The 24193-nt window shown below is 39.3% G+C and overlaps 2 protein-coding genes across 2 annotated transcripts; one reads left to right on the forward strand and one right to left on the reverse strand.

Annotated features, from left to right (window-relative positions):
- Window positions 1-17533: 17533 nt before the first annotated feature.
- On the forward strand, window positions 17534-20149 carry IAQ61_003947 (uncharacterized protein; the record flags this gene model as incomplete). The annotated part of the gene is made up of 3 exons (XM_066096151.1): window positions 17534-17973; window positions 18020-18622; window positions 18670-20149. 3 exons carry the CDS (start codon window positions 17534-17536, stop codon window positions 20147-20149), a joined length of 2523 nt encoding a protein of 840 aa, XP_065954027.1.
- A 1138-nt stretch (window positions 20150-21287) lies between these two features.
- On the reverse strand, window positions 21288-23930 carry IAQ61_003948 (uncharacterized protein; the record flags this gene model as incomplete). Its single annotated transcript, XM_003837468.2, has 1 exon — window positions 21288-23930. The coding sequence occupies one exon, from the start codon at window positions 23928-23930 to the stop codon at window positions 21288-21290; it is 2643 nt and encodes an 880-aa protein (XP_003837516.2).
- Window positions 23931-24193: the final 263 nt, after the last annotated feature.

The following is a 24193-nucleotide window of genomic DNA, read 5'->3' on the forward strand; positions in this document are numbered from 1 at the left end:
AGTAGTATAAGAGAGCAGGAGACGCCTGTATCCTACCTATATCTCTATTATCTTAGGTTTAGTTATAGCAGGGTTGCTAAATTAAGGATCCTAATAGGAAGATATATAGGTATAAATTTTTGCAACAAATATACTAGATATTTTATAGGTAATATATAACTTACGCCTAATAAAATATCTAGGAAGTGTTAGTAAGGGAAGTCCTATTGTTATACACACTATCTATATTACTAATAACACGGTTCCCTACAAACCTAAGTATAAAACTAGAAAGACAAAGTTGCTACTAGAACTGCAAGAGTTTAAGGACCTGTTTAACAAAGAGTTAGCAAGTAGTTTGCTGCCTTATTAAGGCAGTATAGATTACTATATTTAGTTAACAACTCTCCTAGATAGAACCTAGCCTAACCCCCTATAGGGTCCCCTATACCCTATATTGCGTAATTAATTACTAGAACTAAGAACATAACTTACTAGATTAATAGACAAGGGCTAGATCTAAGCAAGCTCTTCTACAGCCAGAGCTCTAGTATTACTAGTAAAGAAGCTATTAGGCAGTTAGCGCCTTTGTGTGGATTACTAGATACTTAACAGCATAACAATATTAGACTAATACCTACTACTACTTATTAAGGAAACTTTACGCATGTTATCTATTGTAAATTAGTTTATAAAAGTAGATATTTACGCCGCCTTTTATAAAGTTAGAATAGTAGAAGGTTATAAGTCCTTAATAGCTTTCTGTACCTAGTTTAGGTTGTATAAATAGTTAGTATATCTATTTAGTCTTAGTAGTGCGCCATCTACTTTCTAGCAATACATTAATACCGCGCTTGCAGAGTTACTTAGATTGTATGTAATAGCCTACCTTAACAATATCCTAATTTATTTAGGAGGAGACTAGTTTAACTATATAGAAAAGGTAAAGCGTGTACTTACGCTGTTAAAAGAAGCTAGACTACACCTAGACTTAGAGAAGTGTGCGTTTAGTGTTAAGGAGGTACGCTACCTAGGCTATATTATTAAGGTAGGCAAATTACTTAGACCTAACCCTAAAAAGCTTAGGGTAGTACAGGAATAGGAATCCCCTAGGAATATAAGAGAGGTAAGGAGTTTTCTAGGTTTTACTAACTTCTACCGCGATTTTATTATAAAGTTTTCTAAAGTAGCAGCGCCCTTAAACTAACTAATAGGGAAGAACACCCTATTCTAATAGGGAGAGGAAGAATAGAGTATATTTAATACACTAAAAAAGGCATTTATATCTAGACTAGTACTAACGTAATAGGACCTAGCTAAAGAAATATTATTAGAAGCAGACTATTTAGGATACGCTCTTAGGGGTTGCTTATTGCAAAAAGTTAGGGGCGTCTAGCGCCTAGTTACTTACTACTCTGCAGCACTAACACTAGAGAGACAAAACTACACTATATATAACAAGGAATTACTAGCTATTATTAAGTATCTTAAAAGCTAGTTAGTAGAGTTATAGAGCGTTTATAAACTGTTTATAATATTCACGGACTATAAAAACCTAGAGTACTTTACTAGCCTTTAAAGCTTAAGCAAGCAATAGTGCTACTAGGTAGAGGAACTTTCTAAATATTAGTACATCCTATAGTACAGACCTAGCTATCTTGTAGGATAACCTAATACCTTAAGTAGGCAACTATAAGACTTAAACTCCTCTAAAGCAACGCTATAGTTAGTAATGCGCCCTAAATCAATTTAGGTTGTAGTGTTAGAAGCAGAGGAGGCGTCTAAGTTACTAAAGGGCGCTAGCCTTTTCGCTAACCTGCATATATAGATACTATAGGACAAAGTAGTATTAAAAGATAAGATATACTAAGTGCGTCTTAATGCGGTTTAGAAAGGCGCTAGGTCTTTCCTAGCTCTAGCTAATATAAAGCAATAGATTAGGGACTATACAATTAGCGCACACAGCACTTTGCTTTAGAGGGGCGTTATTTAGTTGCTAATATAGGAACCCCTTATAACTACTATTATATAGTAAGCACATAAATTAGGTTTAGTAGGATATCTAGGAAAGAACATAATATTTCAAATACTGCGCTGTAACTATTATTAGGATAGAATATTAGGAGATGTTGCGCAGTATATTTAGAACTGCTATTGTTATAGTACTTACATCTCCTAGAGGCGCTAATAGGGTCTATTATAACCTATACTAGTTACATTACAATACTAGTCCTAAATATCTATAGATTTTATAGTTAACCTACCTATAAAAGATAATAGAAAACCTTAGTACCTATTAGTTATTACTAATAGATTGTCTAAATATATTTAGCTTAAGGTAATAGTCTCTATAGCAGCTAATTATTGTGCAAGGATCTTCTAGGATAACTAGTAGTAGTTCTAGGGCTTCCTATCCTCTATTATTACTAACTAAGGCTCTAACTAGTTAGGATCTTTCTAGATAATATTATGCTAGATAATAAGGATAAACTAGTTACTATTTACTGCATACCACCCTTAGATAGACAGCGGGACAGAGCGGGCAAACCAAGAGGTGCAGGTGGTGCTGCGTATAATAGTATACTTTAAGCAGACTAACTAGCCTAACTACCTACTAGCCTGCTAACTTGCACTTAACAATAGGGACTCTAGCATAACTAGTATTAGCCTAAATCTGCTTTTAAATAGGTATACAGCAGACACGCTATAAAAGGTAGTGTTACTACTAGTAAAGCCTAAGAATCCTTATAGAGAGGCTGTGGCGTTCTTGTCACACCTGTAGAGGGGTGTAGAGCTAGCGCAAGCTACTATCGCGTTCTAATAGTAACAATAACAGGAAGCAATAAACTAGTCTAGACGCCTAGCTAAAAAATTCCTAAAAAGTAATATAGTTTAGTTTGCAATACGCAATATAAAGATAAACTAACTAAGCAAAAAGTTTAACTAGCTATAGGTAAAGTATAAAGTAATAGAAGTTCCTACTCTACTTATAGTAGTATTAGACTTACTAGGGAGCTTATATAAGACTATGTATATAGATCTGCTAGAGAGAGCTACTAATAACCTGCTACCAAGCTAGAAGCTTTAGGACTTACAACTAGGTCTAATAGTTACTCTAGAAAATAAAGATGCAACGCTAGATAAATAGGAAGTAGAAGAGATCCTTTATGCAAAGAATACAAGGGGAAAAGGAAAGCGTTAAGTCCTAGTAAAATAGAAGGGGTATATTAATCTAACATGGCACCTACTAGAGGTAGTGTAGGATACTAAGGCTCTAGATAGGTTTAAGGAATAGTATAGGGATACTGCGCATAATAATAGCCTAATACATATAAAAACTAGGAAGTAAGAGTAAAAGGAAACTAGAATAATAACTTAGACCTTAGTTACAATTAAGAAGTAGAAAGGTATTAGAGAAATCTTTTAATTATCCTATAACACTCTAAGCAAGTGCCCTACTACTAAAGTTTTATAATATAGCTAATAATTAGGTAGTAGTATCTATACTATTACTATCTATAACTAACCCCCCCTTAGCCCCCCCTAAACTATTATTTATATTATTCTAACGCCTCTACATCTCTTAGCAATAGTAGTAACGCTTATACGCGTTATAGGTAGGGGACAACTTAGTTAACAAGTAGGAGCGGTAGTAGTAGCAGCGTTAGGAGGAGGGTAGTGCTTTAACAGCTTGCTAACGCGTAGCACCCTAGGCCTAAAGAAAACAAACGTTAGAATAGATACAAAGGGAACAAGGGAAAACTAATACTAATAATAAGAGTCTTAATGCCTTAGGCAGTGCGCTTAGTAGCGCTCTTAAGCCTATTAATATAAAGGTTAGTTTAGGCCTAGGTCTTGTTTATACGCTAGTTAATGCGCTAGAAAGTAATACTAGCAGCGGCGGCAAGCTATATAATATTATTGTTGCTACAACTACTATACAAAGGCGTAATAGTAGACTAAAGAGGAAACGCTAGAGCACTAGTAGTAGATAGAATAATAGCACTAAGCTAATACTAATTATAGGCGCGCGAGTAAGTAGTAGGGGCAAGCAGAGTAACAGCGTTATTAGTTTAAGCCCTTAATATAAGATCCTTAAAATAATAGCAGAGCTAGTAGAACTATAGCACAAACTAGTAATAGGTGCCTTTAGTAGGTTTCCCTATAAAAGTACTAAGGGTCCCCTTCTTTATAATATAAAGGCAATCCTCCTAGTAACTATAATAAAACTAAAGCTAGTTGCGGAGGGCTTAGCAAACATTAGGATTATTAGTAAGGATAGCTTCTAACTAAGTATAAGTCTTATAGCTATAATAGCAGGACTTGCACAAGCGCCCTAGATATAGTTAGAACTCGCCGCAAAGGAAACAAAAATTAAGGGGAACTTACTACTACCTTCCTAATAGTCACACTTACTAAAGAGACAAAGCTAGTTAATATACTAATTATAGGGAAGTGGCTTTACAAAGCTACTATTATATTCCTTATTATCTAAGTTACTAGAAATAATAAAGCTACTAAGCAACTAGGTTTAGGGAGATGTGTGCTAAACAAAAGGTTAGTGCAGGAAATATAGGGAGAATATTAGAAGTACGCACCTTATCTTAGTAGGCCTAGTGTAGGGTCTAACCGCCTTATAGTAGATCCCTACTTCTAGCACTAGTAGCTATAGATAGAGATATAATAGAGGCTATATAGGCTAGATTAATAGAAAAAGAGGGGAGATAAGACTAATTAGCTAGGAAAATCTGCTATGTAACAAAGTAAGTTTAGGAAATTTATAGTAGGGTAGGATAGCTATATTAGAACTTTTATAGTAGGGTGCTAAAACAAGCGCATAGACGCTATGCACGCGTACTACTTAATATACAGGCCCGTTACAAATTAGGAAGGAACACAAAGATATAATAACAAAACTAGAAAATATAGTAATAAAGCCTAATATAGATTATAGAGGGCAAAGATATAACCCTAGACCCCTAGAAAGACAATTTCACAATAGCTTATAGGGGAAGGTTAGGGGTATATAAAGGGCTTAGGCTTATACCTAAGCCTAGGTCTAACATAAGACGGACCAAGTCTAACACTACTACTAAGCAAACACACTAGACACCTATAAAAAGGCGTAGAGGGCTTACCTCTCCTTTAAGATACTAAATACTATTATCAACGCTTATTGCATTCTCCCTTAAGGCCAGTCCATAACAATAAGGGCTTAAGATAATCTAAGGCTTAGTTTCTTTGAATAATAAGGACTAAGATAACTATACTAAGCTCCTTATTAGATTTAAAGAAGTTTAGAAGAGTTAGGTAAACTAGATAGATAGAGGATTAAGGAGGAATAAGAGGGCCTATATCTAGGCATAGGAAGATAGGGTGCACTAGCCTAAGGAGCTAAGGGAGAGGTACCCTAAGGTAAGATAGGAGAAGGAAATCTATAAAAAGGGATAGGTAAGGATTATAAGCCTAGTAATGCTATATAGATCTACTAGGCCTACTACCTAAATATAATATATAGTGCTACTATAGTATATAAAAGTTTAGGATAATATAATAATAATAGAGGTGCTGGAGATAGGGATATATACAGAAATCGCGCTAGCCTACCTATAGATAAGTATAGCCCTAAAGACTCTATTAGGGCACCTAGTTAAATATAGTAGAGTCTATTAGCGATTCCCTAGAGATATCTAGGCTACCTACCTAACCTAGATCTTAAAGGCTATTATATGTTAGGTTTAATAGGATAACCCTTTAGTAAAGGTAGAGATCTAGAGGTACCTAATAGGAGAATTAGATAGGGAGAGGATAGGAGTATAGATTAGGAAGAGTTAGGTTAAGATAGTAAAGGAGTTAAAGAAGAATTAGGCTATCTATATTAAGAATAAGAAGCTTCTATTTAGTAAAGATAAGGATACTAGGGTACTAGACTAATCCTACTTTAGTATAAAGGGGGTGCGGCCTACTAAAGTAGGAGAGTAGTAGAGGTATAATAGATAGATTAAGTAATTAGAGACTCTAGATACTATTAAAAAGTATCTAGGAACTATTAAAGAGGAACAAAAGGCAGAGGGATCGCTTAGGGCTAGGTTTTGCAGGAAGCCTAGTAAGGGCGTAGAGAAGAACAATCTTATTAAGTTTAGGTTTAAGATCTAAGACCCTAGATACCCCTACCCCCTTACCTAAAGCTTAACAAGCTAGGAACTAGGGTTATAGACCTAGAGAAGGAGAGTAAGGGTTAAGCTTAATAGGGCTAAGCTTAAAGGAGGGGGAGGTTTATGCTGTAGTATAGGGTGTATAGGAGAAAACAAGGCTTAGCCTAAAAGGTTAGGTAGGTTAAATATTATAAAGGTATAATGGATTAGAGGATAGAATAGCATTACTCCTAGGGACTTTACTTTAACTCTATAATATTAACTTTTATCTTATAATCCTGTATTAAATTTATATCCTCTACTATAGGATTTCTACTATTAAACCTAACCCCTCCTACTTCTCCTCGTTTAAATGGGTTACTCTCCCTATTAGTTTAATAGGAGCTTCTAATCTAATAAGGTGTAGTTAAGAGTATCCTATTTAAATAAGGTTTAGATCTAACACTTAATCTTATACAGGCTAGTAGTGAAGAATTTATTACAAGATTTTTTTATATTAAAATAGAAAGCATTAGTAGAAATAGTAGCAATTAAAAATTTTGCAGGTAGAGTAGCAGTTAGTAGTTAGACTAGGGTAGGTGGCGTAGTAGGTTTAATAGCAGCCCTATAAGCGGCTAGAATTTTTAGTATACTACGTATCCTGTTAATTAAACTACAACTGTTTTAGTTCTAATTCTCCTCTTAATCCTAAAGGGCGTCTCTTTGCAAGATATTGTAGGTAACTAGAGTAGATAGGTTGCTAGTAGAGTTGTACTAGAATTAGAGGTGCGGGGTTATAGGTTAGAGGATATTTCTCTAGCTAGATTAGTTAAGATTTATCTATATTAACTAGGATTTAGAACTGTTTTAGCTAGTGTTATCTAATAATATAATCCTAAGAACCTAAGTCTACTATTATAAAGGGGCAGTTATGTACCTTTTAGCTACTAACTATTATATAAAGCTAAATGTAGTAGGTAACTAAAGAGGTAATCTAATCCTAGAACCCTTTAATAGTAAGCTTATATAGTAGGTTTTAGATAGGTACTCTAAGTGTAGAAGAAAGGTTATAAGTAATTTTTAAATTAAGAAATAAGTAACCTTAGGCCCTAGTATCTACTAAAGCGTTTAGGCAAATACTAGATCTATTAAGGTATAGGGTTATATATATAAATAAATAGGAACTAATAAATAATTTAGTTAAGGAAAGGTTAGACAAGTTATATTAAGTTAGGCCTAGGAAGGAGGATCCTCCTAGGCGTTGTTGTTTCCTGTCTAATAGCTATCTAAATTAGTTAATTTAGTAGTTTCTTCTTCCTTAGAATTTTTAATAACCTATTCTATATCTATAGCCTAAATCCTAGGGGGTTTAGGGTAGTTACTAGAGAAGTGCCTAGGCTTTCTATAATTATAGCAATTTCCTAGAGTTCCTGTTATAGTAGCGCTAGGAGTAGCTAGCGTAGTAGATAGGGGTTAATTATTTTAAGGGGTAGTGCACTATTATTATAAGTAGGGTATATAAGGTTTAGCTATTAAAGGTCTATTATAGGGTGTCTAATTAGTATCTCAATAGGACTAGTTTCTAGAGTATTAGATAGGAGTTAGTCCTTTTCTAGATAATAGAGTAGTCTAAGTAGGAGTAGATAAGGTAGTGTATAAGTAGCGTTCTATATTAAAAGTAGTAAGATAATCTACTATAGTCTTAAAATTATTATACTAACTTTGTTAAAAAGTAAGGTTTAGTATCCTTAGGAAAGGTGTAATCTTTATCTAGAGGTAGTAATACTACTCTAATTAGGGTACTTCTCCTCTAATAGCAAGACTCTAGAATTATAACTTAAAAGTAGGGAACGTCTCTATATTAGTTATATATAGGTAGTTAAATATAGTCTAACTCTTAGCTATCTTATTTCCTATATTAAAGTAGGTTTAAAGGAGGGTAATTATTTCCTTAGCTTTTTAGAATAAAAGACTTAGGGAGTTAGATAGGTAATATAGCTCTAAGTACTCTCTTGCTAGTCCTAAGTAGTGTCCCTAGACTAACGCTATCTATACTCTAGAAGAGGGGTAGTAATTAGTGTTAATCTCTAGCCTATCCTAAATAGATGCTTACTATTATCTAAAAGTAGGATTAGCACTATTACTAAGTGTAAAGATATTTAGCGTCTTTTTAGAATATCTTTTAGCTTTTATAGTATATACTATAGGGTTTAATATAGAAGCTAAAGACTAGCTAGGTTAGGTAGTACTTTATATCTCTTTATAAAGGGAGGTTTTATATAACTAATTAGTAAGTTACTTTACTTATTCCTCTAACCTCTCCTTTTTAGATAGGGTTAATATATATTTATCTTTAAGGGAGGTGTTGCTTTAAGATTTCCTAGGAGCACAAGGTAGCTTAAGAGACGGGTAGGAAGCAGGTCCTTCTAGGAGGGTGTTGTTAATTAAGTCTTCCTTATCTAATTTCTTTCTGTGGAAATTTGGATCACTAATGTTAGGAATGATTTGGGAGATAGATTATTAGATTGTATCTACTACGATTAGACTTATATATATAGAGCTTTAGCTACCCTTACTAGAAGGTAAATAATTAGTAAACCTTCCTTACTAGAGCTCCTGCTTTTTATTAGGCACTTGGTAGTAAGCTAGCAGTTAATTAGATAGTAGGTTATACAGGGGTATTAATTAGGATTAATTAGATTAAGATGCTCTATAATCTAGTTAATATCCCTCCTGCAACACACCCCCTAGGTATAGGTGGATCTTTTGTTATTATAGTTGCGCTTATAGTTAGTAGGTAGTGTAGCTAATTAGAGCGTTGTATATCTAAAGGGTTAAATTAGCTTACTCTTTAGATACTAACTAGCGCGCCTTCCTTATTTAGCCTACGCTTACGCGCGTAGATATTATCTAGACTTAGCTCTATAACTCTATCTACCTAACTATAATCTTTACTATAGCTTAAGTTATAAGATTATACAACCCTAAAGATCTAAACTATACCTATATCCCTACTTACCTATATCTTAGTTAAAGTTAAAACCTACTACTTACGCTTACTCTACCTACGCTGCCCTTATTACCTCCTACGTAGCTAAAGCTATAGTTGCTAAAGCTACTACTACTAAAGAAGAGCGTGCTACTACTAAGCGTAAGGCTATTACAGAGTGTATAGTAGCTAAGCGCGTAGCTACTACTACTATAGTTAAGATTGCAAAGCTAAGGAAAGGCGCTTCTACTCTAGCTCCTACTACTCTAGCTCTAACTCTAGCTCCTGCTCCTTTAGCTTCTGCTCCTCCCTAGACCCCGCCCTATATTCCTGCTCCTGCTCCCTCTCTAGCTCCTAAGGAGACCCTAAGATCCTCCTACTGCAGAGAGCCTAGTATTTGTCGTGCTAAAACTTATCTAAATTATCTACGCTCTACGCTCTTTAATAAGTCTAATAGTAAGTGCTATAACTCTTCTAGTAGAGGGACTTAGTGCTAGTAGTGCTCCTCTAGGTATAGCTATATCCTAATATATATAATCTATATAAGAATTTTCCTTTATAATATTTAGTAAGATCTATACTAATAAACTAATAGCCCTAAGCTTGCCTAACGTTCTACGCTGTCCTTCCTAGCAAGGAAGTAGGTAGGTAAGAGCTAAGACCTTCTTAAGGATAAGAAGCAGAGGGTCTTAGTGCTCCTTAAGGAGAGTAAGGCTAAGCAGCAGGAGCTAGTAAAAGCCGCTGCTGCTACCGCCAAGCTTGCGCGCAAGGCTGCTTCTATAGCTAAGGGCGCCTAGAGCTCCTTATTAGAAGATAAGGACTCTAGCTCCTCTAAGGTTCCCCCTATAGATCCTAGGATAGGGTAACCTAGGCGGCTCCCTATAGACTCTAAGGCACGCTTTACGCGTATAATAGAGCTCCTTAAGGAAGCTACCTAGTTAATAATAGAGAGGTAGGCTATAGTTAGTTATTCTTATATTATATATTAATAGATCTTATATACTACCTTACTTTAATTAATACTATATAATCTATACTCTACTATTATATAACTTTAGGTGCTCCCTAAACCTTATAAATTGTTATATAGTTAGGTTTTTAGTAAGCCTATTAGCTAGCATATTACTAGTAGGTAGGTAGGTAATATAGAAAGATCCCTTTGCATGCTCTTGCCTAAGCCACATATTTTAAATATCCACATAGCGCAGCTTAGTAGTAATACTTTTATTATTACCTACTACTAACCTAATAGTTTATTAATTATTATAATTAATTATCTAGGTAGTATCTAAAGTAAGGTGTATTTTAGTTAAAAAGTGTTTTAACGCTATTGCTTCTTTGCTTACTTACTTAAGCGCAAGGAGCTCTGCCTTAGTAGTTAAAGTAGTAACAGTTGCTTGTTAAGCTGCCTTCTAAATAATAGGTCCTCTAAAGAGCGTGATTAGGTATCTATATAATAATTACTAAGTATTAATATTATTAGCAAATAACGCATTACTATATATTATAAGCTTATTAGGATCCCTATTCCTATATTAGATTAATTAGTATTAAGTTTAGTATAGATAGATAATTACTTAATTAACTATATTAAAGTGTTATTTAGATAGGTTAGTAAGGTATTAGGAGAGCTAGGAGGCTGTATAGGTAATATTAGGGCGCACTATAATTAAGGTGTAAAGGATTAATCTAACGCGCTCCTAATAGTCCTTAATCTCTTTTTTAGTAGCTTCTCCTATGCTCTTTTTAATATCTTTACTTAATAGTAGTGTAGCAGGGAATTTTCCTATCTCTACTAGATTAAATTTCTTTGCAATCTTATTAATATATTTATTATAAATAAGTATTATTATCTATCTCTTTCTATCCTAGATTACTCTTACCCCTAGAAACTAGCTTACAGGTCCCTTTTCTTCTATAGTATATCTTTGCTTTAGAGCTTGGATAACTTTGTGAGCTTGGCTTGCGTAGTTTTAGTAATAGAGTGATAGGATATTGTCCACATAGAATATTAACAAGATACTGCGATCTCTATTAAAGAATAGGCATAGCTCCTCTTTAGAAGCAATAAGCTTATTTTTTTAGAGTGTAGTTAAGAGCTTATTATACTATAATAATAGTAAGTCTTTTAGTCTATATAGAGCTCGTTTAAGCTTAACGCACTTCCTAGGTATTTAATATCCTTTAGGTAGCTCGCAGATAACTATAGGGTGTTAATCCCTTAAGGCATTAAGGAAAGCTCTAACAACGTTATATTAATATATCTTAAGGTTAAACTTAGCTCTAATAGCTATTATAGTCCTAAAGGTTTAAGCTACTAGGGTAGCTGCGTAGGTTAAATAAATTAAGTTAGTAAGCTATAGATCTCCTCTTACTACTATCCTTGCTTTACACTTAATTAGGTAACTATCCTAATTAAGCTTGTATGTAAACAGCTATTTAAGTAGGAGTAGATACTCTCCTTTAGTTAGCCTATTAATCTCCTCCTAGGTACTAGCTTTTAGTAGAGTATTAATTTCTTTATATACTACGTCTCTAAATTACTATCCTATTTAGTAGTTATAGAGATCCTTCTATTATTTTAGCTCCTTTTGTAGAGCGTCCTAGTGCGTATTTCTTTTAGGTTTTTTTAGGGATTTGCTCCCTATTACTACTATAATTATAGCGTGGATTATAGCGTTTAGTTTAGAATATACTAAAAGATTATAGAAGGGATTTCTAATTAGATCTATATCTAATAGATCTATTACTATGTATATCCCTGCACTTATAGAGCCTCCTAGTAGTTTATTAGGGTCCTGTCCCTAAGCTTGCTTACTAACACGCGTTAGTAGTAGTCCTTTAACTTGCAGTTTTCTACTTCTTCTAGGAGCTCTAGGTGCTGCTTGTAAGGGATCTGCAGGAGATACAGAATCTAGTCCTAAAGCGGGTAGGTAGGAGCTCTACTTACCACCCCTATAAGAGCTAGATAGGGTGCCCTTACCTATCTCCGTGCTCTTATAGAGTGACCCACTAATAGCACTCTCCCCTCTAGGTCTTTCCTAGGAGCTACCTATTGTGGCGTTAAAGTAAGTTAGATTACTACTATCTTAGGTAGTAAGACCCTAATCTATAACCTATATAGATCCTTTATCTCCTATACTAAAGTTTAGTTCTAGTATTAGTTTAGGAGTTTAGAGCCCTATTAGCTTAGGGGACTTTATATAGATCCTTTGTGCTAAGCTAGCTATACTTAGTACCTACGCTAGAGGTGTCTGCTTAGGGGGTTGTGAATTACTAGGCTAGCTAGCCTAATGCTTTACCTCCTCTAGCTCTACCCTACCCCCTAGCTCCTACGCTAGGTTTAGTCCTCCTTGCTTACTAGACTCCTTATATTGCTCTGCTATAATACAAAGCTAATTAAAGATATTAAGCTCTTTATATACTTCTCCTATATTATAGATCTTATCTTTGCTAATAACGTTAACTATCTTTTAAGCCTCTAACTATTAAAGCTACTCTAGATCTTTCTCTTTATAGAAAAGATCCTTATTAAAGGTAACGTTCTGTGTTATAATAATTTAATTAAGTAAGGGGATCTATATCCTATATATATTAGATGCTCTATATCCTACTAGATATCTAATATAACCCTAAGGGTTTACCTTAAAAACCCTCTTGTAACGCCTAGCTGCTTGATCTCTATTAAGGGGGTAAGCTTAATAGCTATAGGCGTATATTCTACTCTAATTAGGGCAGAGATTAGTAGTTACCTCCCTTATCTGCTCTAGTTGCTACCACCTAAAGTATCTAGTAAACTAATAATCTAGCACTTTATTAGGTAATATTATATTATAAGCATAGGACAGGCTTATATTATAGAGCTAAGTTGCTGCTTTAACAATTTTAGGCTAGAGCTTTGTTAGTAGGTTAGCACTAATCCTTATTTTAATTAATTTTATTATAATCTCCTGCCCTACTCTTTCTGCTCCTCTATTAGGTTTATAGGTATATACAGGTGAGCTCTTGATTTTAATACTATTATTAGCTACCTAGATCTAAAAGCAAGATTCGCCACGCTAAGGGAGCGTTGCAACGTTGTTGTCTTGTATAAGCTTAACTATACTAAGCTTATATTAGTTAAGTATTAAGCTCTTAAAATTTTTAAACACCTACATAATCTTATTAAGGTTGTTAGCTTATAGTAGATAGGTATAAAGCTTTCCTAAGTAGTTACACTTTAATACTAAGATCTATTACTTATAAGCTATACCTATTAGTATATTAAATAGATCCTATAATACCTAGTAGTATAGACGTAGTAATCTTTCCCTTGGTTGTCTTAATATAACCTATTAGGCATGTGTAATAGCGTAGTGCTCGCATTTGCTCCTAGGAGTTCCTTTAATCCTAATATTTATTACTAACTTAACTAGAGCTTTAAGCGCCTTAGGTCCTAAATAGCCTAATTATTAGTGCTAAAGCTCCTTACTATTATATCTTAGGTAAGTTATCTAGGATTGTTAGGGTTGTTTAGGCACTATGCTTTAGATTATTTAATAAGGGGTAGAGGGCTTATATTCTAGGAAAGTTAAGTTAAACTTGCGCAGTAACTTAGCTAATACAACGCTCTTCTCTAATAATCTAAACTATAAGGTGGCATCTAGCCTAAGGAACTAAACTCCTACTTTAAGTAATTAAGCTTCTAATATAATATTCACATAAAAACCTTCTACTAACACTACATTAGTGAGCACTAAATCTTCTATTTTTAGACCTCTTAGTCTATTAAGAGCATTAGGGATTACTCTAGTCCCTCTGCCTAAGATTAGAAAAGCTTAAGTTCCTGCTTTAACTATCTTATATTTAACTAATCTAAACAAGCTTTCTTCTAGGTAGCTTATATTATTAACTAGGTGCACTACACCCCTATTATTAAAGATAGTGCTCTTTAATAGTGCGTAAGCTTCAAAGTCTATAGTTAAATAGATCCTATTCATTTTCTCCGCTATTAATATAGGGTTAATTAGTGCCACCTAGATACTACCTAGATAGGTAATCATGCTTACCTTACTACTATAATCCTAATTAATAGGATAGGACTTAATTAGAGCTTTTCTTAACTCTTTAAATTTTAGATTCCTATTAATCTTTTTCTTAATCTCTAATTATTAAGTAGTAGTAAGCTTGTTACCTATATTAGTCTAAGCTTTAATAACGTTTTTATATTTAGGAGGTTTCTATAGGTAAGATCTACTACATAGGCATAAAGACTCCTTCTTAGGTTAGTTAGAAGGTAGAGCTCCTATTATTGCAAACACTCTAGGACCTTTAGAGCTTAATCTTATGTTGTTCTCTTAGAGAAGTAATAAATAGATCTTAGCAACCTGTAGGAGGTTATAAGTTAGCTCTCCTATTACTAACTTTTTAATAATCCTTTAAAATATAGTTTAACCCTAATCTAGTAAGATCCTAGTAGATAGAGCTTTAAGATAATCCTATACTATAAGCTATCCTTTAACATTAGGAACGTTGTATACCTTAGCTCGCGTATATAGGATTGTCCACTCCTTCTACTAGTAATTAGCGTCTTAGCTACTTATCTTTGCTTTAGCAAGATAAGCTTTATACTACAATCTTGCTAGTGTTACAGCGCTTAAGTTAGTTAGCGCTAGGTTATTGTAGAGTACTTAGATAAGTGCTTAGAGGGTTACTCTTCCTTAATTAATAAGCTCTATATAGGCTAGAGTAAGGATCCCTTAATCTACTATATTATTAACCTATATAAAGAGGTTCTAGATTGCTAATAACTTTAATACCTAATCTAATAAGCAGGCTTAGTACTATACTATTTAGAGTTTATACTACTTGCTTATTATATTAGATAGCGCGATATCTGTTAGCATGTTAGGCTTAATAGGTTTATTCTTAAAGTGGTTTTTAGCATCTAGAGCCTTAGGGTCTACCTCTACCTAGATCCCTTTAGTTAGGGCATAGTATCTAAATTAAATGTACTAGGTAGGCTAGTTAGTTAATCTAGTAAGTAGGATATCCCCCTTTAGAATTTAGTCGCTTATAGTAGAAGAGTAATAAGTAAGCTTCTACTTAAGAAATAGTATAAAGAGTAAAGCTTGCTAGCTTAGTGTCTAAGTTAAACAATACGCTTAAATAGATAGGATAATCTTTAATAAGGTAAAGCGCGAACTAGGCTTATAACTATAGAAATTTAGATTACTAAGGTTAGGAATAATTTAGGAGATAGATTATTAGATTATATCTACTACGATTAGACTTATATATATAGAGCTTTAGCTACCCTTACTAGAAGGTGAATAATTAGTAAACCTTCCTTACTAGAGCTCCTGCTTTTTGTTAGGCACTTAGTAGTAAGCTAGTAGTTGATTAGATAGTGGGTCATACAGGGGTATTAATCAGGATTAATCGGATCAAGATGCTCCGTGATCCGGTTGATATCCCTCCTGCAACACTTTCTATTAGTAAATAGGCTTTTAAAAGTAGCTAAACTAGATACCCTTCCTTTGCCTTTATCTAATATTTTAGTAGTTAATAAGAATAATAAATCTTTTCTTTAGGGGGGGGTTTGGTTGTAGGAGGATATTAGCTTTACCTCTAATTCCTCTAGGCTTTTAGTAGTCTCTAGGTCTCTACCTTAACGCAATCTAACGCGATTTTTCTAAAGGTAATCTAGCACTACTTATAGGTCTAGAAGTCTAAGCCTATAGGCTTTGGTTATTAGAAGTTCTAATAGCTATTCTAACTATAGAGTTGCAGGGTTAGATAGCTACTAGAACTAAATTAGTAGCTTAAAATAATAATAAGTACAATATTCTTAAATGCTATTACTAGCTAGGATAATATTCTTCTTATAATATAATAACTTAGGTAGGTAGGGCATCTAAAAGGTATCCTATACAACTTAAAGGTATATAGGAGTGCGCGTCTGTATAGAAAAGGATAAGATTCCTACACCTATAGGTCTTGTACAAAAGGACAAGAAGAACATACCTATCCTAACTATAGGCGAGCTGTTCTCTATATACATTAGTAAGTCGGGCCTTTATTAGGCCTGACTTGGCATAGAACAATAGGCAGGCAATTCTGCCTTATTGTTACAAAAAGGATATTAGCTTTGCCTTTAATTCCTCTAGGCTTTTAGTAGTCTCTAGGTCTCTACCTTAATGTAATCTAACGCGATTTTTTAAAGGTAATCTAGCACTACCTATAGGTCTAGAAGTCTAAGCCTATAGGCTTTAGTTATTAGAAGTTCTAATAGCTATTCTAACTATAGAGTTATAGGGTTAGATAACTACTAGAACTAAATTAGTAGCTTAAAATAACAATAAATACAATATTCTTAAATACTATTACTAGCTAGGATAATATTCTTTTTATAATATAACAACTTAGGTAGGTAGGGCATCTAAAAGGTATCCTATATAACTTAAAGGCATATAGGAGTGCGCGTCTGTATAGAAAAGGATAAGATTCCTACACCTATAGGTCTTATATAAAAGGACAAGGAGAATATACCTATCCTAACTATAGGCGAGCTGCTCTCTATATACATTAGTGAGTTAGGCCTTTGTTAGGCTTAACTTGGCATAGAACAATAGGCAAGCAATTCTACCTTATTGTTACACTTACCTCTCCTTTAAGATACTAAATACTATTATTAACGCTTATTACATTCTCCCTTAAGGCCAGTCTATAACACTAAGTCCTAATTAATATTCCTAATCTATACCCCTATATAACCTACTATCTAATTAACTACTAGCTTACTACTAAGTGCCTAATAGAAACAGGAGCTCTAGTAAGGAAAGTTTACTAATTATACACCTTCTAGTAAGGGTAGTTAAAGCTCTATTCAAATAAGTCCTATTGTAGTAGATATAATCTAATAATATATCTCCTAAATTATTCCTAACCTTAGTAATCTAAATTTCCACAATATATAATAATAATACATCCTAAAAGTTAACTTAACTAGGTTAAGCTAGTTCTTACCTGTACTTGACTAATGTACTCTTGACTTAACTAACTGTTAGTATAGTAGTATACCTAAATACGCCAAGCGCCAGCATCTGTTCAACAGGCTTGTGATTCGGACGAATATCATATTTGCCGATGTTGACTCCGCTGTAAAAGTGTTGTAAGCTCATCACGCATTAGCGGCCGGCCGGAAAAACCCCGCGGCGGTCGGCTGTTTGGCCAACTCTGATAGGCTGCCCATGACCACCTACATGATATCACCGGGAACCGCCAACACCACAGCACCAACAACAGCCACGACACGACCCGTCCGGCCCTGTCCTCGGCCCTCCTACCTCAGTTTCCCAACACAGGTCAAAGCGCATTGAGTACGCATCTGACCAGGTCCTGGCCCACCATTCCCTCAGACGTCATTCTGATTCCTGGCTTTACCCCATCAATGAGTTCTCGTAATTGCCCAGGCAGTATCACCATGGCTCTGGAAACGCCTTTACTACGAGTCAGTAGACCTGTAGCTGCCTGCTCACGATGTAGAGCTGCCAAAGTCAAGTGCGATGGCAAATTACCGGCATGCACAGCTTGCGAGAAGTCCAACCGGGCGTCCGAATGCTCGAGCACCAATGACCAGTTTGCACGAGGCAAGGAAAGAAGTTATGTCGCCACGCTTGAGTCAAAAGTCGAGCGACTTGAGAAGAGAATAGCAGAGGCAAAAGCAAGGCGGAAGTCGTCCACTGTTTTGATGCTAGACATGTCAGAAACATCAACTCCGCGACGCTCCTCTGTCGACACGGTAAAGCCAGCCAGACCCATCAGCAAACGAGCTGCAAGGCGAAAGGAAGCCGTAGACATTGACAATCTTGTCTCTGACTTTGGCTTGCTGTAAGTTGCGTCTTCAATTTGGTTAATCATAGGGCTGACTCAGCAGCGCTGTCAATGCCACCGCGCGTGACTTCTATGGCTTCACCACTGAAATGTCTTATGCCCGACTTATCCAATCTGCCTGCACTAAAGAGCCACTTCCAGCAGGTCTTCACAAAGCTTTGCCCCCACGGTATGCTGCCACGCCACTAATCCAACATTATCTCAACAACGTCTTCAACCTGCTTCCAGTCTTTGAAGAAGCTTCCCTGTACTCTTCTGTAGATGCAATTTATCAAAAAGGATCGGAAGCTACTGCATGGGATCGGTGGAGTGTGCGCATGGTCCTAGCAATAGCTAGCTTGTCACAGTCTGATCAAAGAGGCGACACCCACTACTCAGATGCTGTTGGCCATGTCAACGCTGCCCTTGAGAATGCGGAAGAAGTCTTACATCCTGGATACGTCTCCAGCATACAAGCCCTTCTGCTTTGGACAATATATGCCATGATGGACCCCCACCATTTCGACAGCTGGACATTGATCGGAGCGGCCTCGAGAGCCATGGTTGATCTTGGCATCCACCAGGATCCGTCCCGCAATGTCGCCATCGCTAAAGGCAAGCTTGAAGTTAGGAGACGGGTATACTGGTGTGTATACGCACTTGACCGGTAAGAATTAGTTTCGTTATCATAGTACCTATCACTGAAAGCCCTAGTTCTACCTCTTTGGTCCAGACACGGGCCTTCTCATTCTCGGACGAGGCCGCCAATGTCTCTTTCCCATTCCACACATCTTCTGGATCACCTAAGTTCTCTTCCCCACAATCACAAGTGTTCCAACAGTCGTTTGACTCTGCACTAGACCTCTTCCGGATACGGGAGATTCAGTCGGAATGGTACATGGATCTATTCCAGTCTGGCCGTGAACCCTGGCAGGATCCATATCCGTACATGTGGAAACAGTATACGAGGATGTCACGGTGGTTCGAAGACATGCCGCAAAGTACACTGCCCGCTATAAAGTCTTTCTTTGAGCTTGAACTGTTGTGTAGCTATGTATACATACTCTCGCCCAGCCCAAGAATACCGCACATCCACGAGTACGCCCAGCGGCTGATCTTCGAGCATTGCATCACTTATGCCAACAACATATTGATCCTGCTCAACAAACCATCCAACACAACCAAACCTCCAACCACGTTCTATGATGCGATGCGCTGCTACATGACAGGTAGACAGTTTGTTGATGTCTTGTCGCGCAACATGGACGTGATCCTGGACCCTCGACCGGCCGTACCTCCTACGCCATCTGCTTCCCAAGGTGACTCTGGGGATCCTCTTGCGCCGCCATCACAAGTCAGCGCTCCTCCTTTTCCATCGCCTATCATAGATGAAGGTCAAAACTCAATATTAGATCCGACGGCGCGAGCGCTTAATGCAATCAACAATTTCATGTCCGCGCTATCCAACTTGGGGCTGCGATTCGGCTTTACACATTGGCGTGATCGCTTCCAACGCGAGTCTGCAGCTTTGTCCTCTCAGCTTTACCAACGAAACAAAATCTCACCGCTGCCCTCACCCCTGAACCAGCAGATATCACAACTCGCCACATATCCAACACACTGGGTTCCTATTCCGTCTACATCACCAGAGGCATTGCAATTTATGTATCAAACTCTGCCTACGACGCCGCCATCCTTATTCCCGCAGCAGCCCAGCCCTTATTCTAGTTCCATGTCTTACACTGGCAACCCTTTCGATTCTCAGAGTCTCAGCCAGAGTGACCATCAGCCAACAGCGTCATATGAAGGTACCAGTCCAAGACAGCATCACCATACACTGTCTTATGATGGCACAAGTCCAGAACAGCAACCACAATGGACCACACCCTCCCCACAGCCAATGCCAGACATGCCACAGCCAAGCGGAGGTCAGAAGCGGAGAGCGCTCGTCTATGGCTCTGCACTGCCGAGCTCCGATGCCGCAATCGCTGCACCACACGACAATTCAGGCTGGTGCCAACATCAACAGCAGACGCAGCAATCAGAGCAACAAGACCAACAGCAGCTCTCCCATGCGTGGACACAAGCACCATCACGTGACACGGACGCATGGGACCGGACCCTGTCTACGCAATCCAACAATTCAAACGATCCCTGGCAGGAGCAACAGTCAAAACAAGGTAGTTGGCAGTGATTTTGGACTCGGATTGTACAGCACGCGCGGTACAAGTCTAAATCCGTGGTCATAGCCTAGAGCTTGTACCTCGCCTAGTGTACACCAGTCTAAGCTAGTAAGCACGCACGCGCGCGTGTCAGTGGTCTGACGGTTTAAATCCTCCTTTGCCAAAATTGGTCGCGTCTTGTGATTTTTATTCTGCCATTGCTGTTGCTGTTCCCCTTTTCCTGTCTCGTGATGTATACAAGTTACCAAAGCGAGAAATCGTTGTACTCCAATTGTACGCTCACGTACGGCACTATCACGTACTGCACTGTCACGTAACCCATCTATCGATCTATCAATTCACCCATTCATCTATCAATCCCAACAACGCCCAACTCTTGCCACCTAGGAAACCTAAATCAACACGGACAAATTCCACGCTCAATCATTGCAGGTTTCATAGCTGCTATCTTGAGACATGACATGGTAATCTGTCGTGAGAGTCAATGGGCGTGGTCTAGAGGCCACATACAATGGTTTCCCATCGCTAGCGGGCTAACTATTGAATTCACGCAACGCTCATACTTTACGCTCTGCACTTTGTATAACGAACATGTCACCATTTCAGGGGCTGTTTGTTTCGAATCGCTTTCCTTTTCCACAAGACGGTGTCATGTCTCATAACTCATAGTCATTTTTTGATGGTTGGATTTGTATCTGCAATAAGAGAGGTGGCATAATGCTCGCTTGCTGGTTTCGCTTGCTGGTTTCGCTTGCTGGTTTCGCTCGCTCGCTTGGTATGCTACGCTATGCTACGCTAGGTCTCGTCGTCTTGTCTCTGTCTTGCATTGATATCTCCTGGCCTTGACTTTCATCGCCTCTCCTCTCCTCTCACGTAAGTTATTCCGAGTCATTGCGAGTCCGAGGTCTTGATGTTTTTTTTCGTTGCCCCCTGCCACCCTTAACCCCAATTCCAGGGTTAAGAATATTCCTTTGTCAATCTCTCGTCTTGTGCCGGTTGCGCACACTGCGAGAAAACATTGGGTATTGGACTCGATATCCGCTTTAGGGGTTCGCGAGTGCAAGACAGGCATCCACTGCGAGTCCGACACTAAAAGATCGAGTCGGTCAGAAAGCAACTTTATGTTCAAAGGGACGCAATTCTCAGGCTTCACGCTGGCATCTCGAGGGTATGAGAGGAGAGGAGAGGAGATGAAAGTGTCTGTATCGGAACATCGGGATATGGGTACGGATACAGGTATGGCAGGAAAAAGAAAGTACAAACATACCGTCCCTCCTTCAACCTCACCACGTCATCAATTACCTCCCTCTCCAACTGTGGAAACATACCTGCCAGCGTCTCCACAACTACATTATGCTCCTGTCTATGAATCCGGCGCGCCTCCTCTACCTCGGCGCTCGCCTGGCGGGCCGCGGACTCTTCCGCTGTCATGCGTGGTCTGTGCTCCTGCTCCTGCTGCAGTTGCTGTTGGTGGTGCTGTTTCTCCGAGACCTGCGAGACTGCGGCTTGACCAGGGAAGGATTCGTGCGAGGGGTGGGAAGGGAGTGGTGTGTGTCGTGGTGTTGAGCCGGGCTGGGGTGTTGAGGCGGGCCCAGAGGAAGAAGCGGCATTGGAGGTAGTGAAAGTATCGTTATCAGAGAAAATGCGGCCGATGGTGCTAAGTGGTCGTTGTATGGTTCGAAGGAGGCCTGCAACGGCGGCGTTTTCTTCCTCTGGGGGCTCAGTTTCAGATTTTCGGTCCTTGACGCTGGTGGAGCGTCGGGGCCCTGCACGTTCGGCTTCCATGCTGTTCCGCTGGGTGAGTTCGGGACGGAGTGGTGTTGTTTTTTCGGGAATGTGATGGTAATGCGGCGAGGGCATGCGTTTGTGACTCGAGGGTCTAGGCTGAGAGGTGGGCTGCAAGAGTGATGCGTTGCCTTCCGGCGGGTTTGAGGCCGAGGACGAAGAGGCTTCCTCGATTGCGTGGCGTTCGGCGATCGCTGACACTGCAGCTTCGACATTCTTCTCGAATTCCTCGTCACTAATCGTCAAAGATGTTCGGTCCAGACCCTCAATAAATTGTACAGCACCCATGAGAGAAGAGATATAGTACCCTGCTTCCCCACCGAGCTTGTCCTGGTTTCGAAAGCGGAGGATGTATTGCAGGTTGGAGACGAGGTGGTCTGGATTTGCTTGTAAGACTGTGTATATGAGCAGTGGAACAAAGGCATCGGCGGATTGATCGGAATTCGAAGTGCGCAGGTAGCCGAAGATAACTTTGCAGCAGTTGAGGATGCATATGATCTTGTCACGAGGGGCACGATAGGATTTGATCTTGAGCAATTCTTGTTGCGCCAGATGCAAGAACTTGCGCCCCTTTCCTCCTACAGGCTTGATGTCGAGATGTGATTCATTGACCCACTTGTATATGCGTATCTTTTGAGCGAGTACCTCGTCGCGCTCAACGTCTTCTTGATGTTGGCCTCGTCGACCGGGCCCTGGCGGGTCTTGTCTCCGCCGGCCTTTCCGCGGCGATGACGGCTCTGGCGGTGGTATTGCTGGCGAAAATGTCTGGGTGTATAGGCGGTTCATGACGAGCTTCTCCATGCCTTCGCGTGCATTGTCAAATTCGGCATCCGACACGGTTCGCCAGACTTCACATTGTGCCATCTTCTTGCTAATAAACTCGAGAAAGTCGCTGATGATTTTGACTTGCTCGTGGACCATCCATTGTTTCTTGCCAAACTCGAAGAGGAATGAGCGGAGGAACTTGGCGACGGGGTCTGCAGTCCGATGACGTAGCTGTTCAAGAAAGCGGTGAAAGTCAAACGGCAGGTCTGGCTCGGGTTCTGGGGCAGGTTGGGCTGGCTTGTACTTGGAGGCGTGTGCACTGGGCGAGGAGGGCTCTGCAAAGGAAGTGCTGGTGCCCACGCGGTAGAGCGAGGATGTTCGTGGCGGCGGTGGGGATTGGATTGATTGTGTCGAGGCGGCGTCTTCGCTGGGGGTGGGGAGTGGCTTGTCGACGGGCGCGAGGCTCGACTGCCGTGGTGGAAAGGCGGGTGAGGCAGATTCGAGGAGCGGGCTGGCCAACTCGAGCCTCGGTGACATAATCTCGTCTGCACCGGGGCCCCCACTGCTCTCAAACTGCTCCATAATGCTCTGAATCTCCAACTGTGAGCCTTCTACGGAGTCATCTGTTGCCTCGGTTGTGGGTGGATAGCTCGAAGCTGCATTGTCCTCCGAGTTCCTCTCACTCGACATGCCCTGCGACAAGGGCGAGGCAGCTCGACTAGGAGCATTGCTGGTAGACAGATACTTGTCGTCCTTAGGTGGAGGCGGTGGAGGAGAGGGCGAGCGCACGTCCTCTTTGCCAGCAACTGGTGTCGTTGACGGTTCTGGGGGCGGTGTCGAGGCTGCAACCATAGCTTCTGTCTTGGCCGTGAGCTCTTCTACCAACTCAGCGTCTGTCTGCTCAGCGGCTGCCATTTCTTGCTTTCCCGTGGCATCAGATGCCTCCTGTTCATCAGTCTGTTTGGATTTGACTTTCTTTTGCCCATCTTCGGGCGCTGTTGCCTCTGTGCTTGCATCTTCTGTATGCCCCTCGGTTCCAGCTTGAGCAGACAGTCTCGCGTCGCTGGAGCTGCTATCTGTATGCCCGAGTGGTTGTTCCTCATTGCTGGCCATGGTGGGTGTTGCTGCACCCTGTTCTTTGGTGTTCACTTCATCCTGCCTCTCTACGTCTTCCACCTTCTGTTCTGGCCTGGCATTTGGGGCTTCTTCCTCGAGTTGCGGTGTCGCCTTTAGGGGAGACATGGACCGATGGATGAGGCGGAAAAGCACAGCTATTCGTGGGGTTCAGGAATAGTCCATGGGGAGTGTGCGAGGACGGTAGTTCAAACTTGAAATACCTTTCACGTGCGGGATGATTCTTTGGAGATGCGGGCGTCTTGTGCCAGTGTCAGTCTGGACTTCTTGAGTCTTGGTCGGGGGACGTGACCCTTGCCATGCGCCTATGGCCTTTCGGAGCGTTTGGCCGCCGAGTCTCCGGCTGCTCTCCCCGCCAACGTTTCTTCACG

This window comes from Plenodomus lingam (assembly GCF_022343315.1).
Source record: "Plenodomus lingam strain CAN1 chromosome Unknown contig_18, whole genome shotgun sequence".
Classification (NCBI taxonomy): domain Eukaryota; kingdom Fungi; phylum Ascomycota; class Dothideomycetes; order Pleosporales; family Leptosphaeriaceae; genus Plenodomus; species Plenodomus lingam.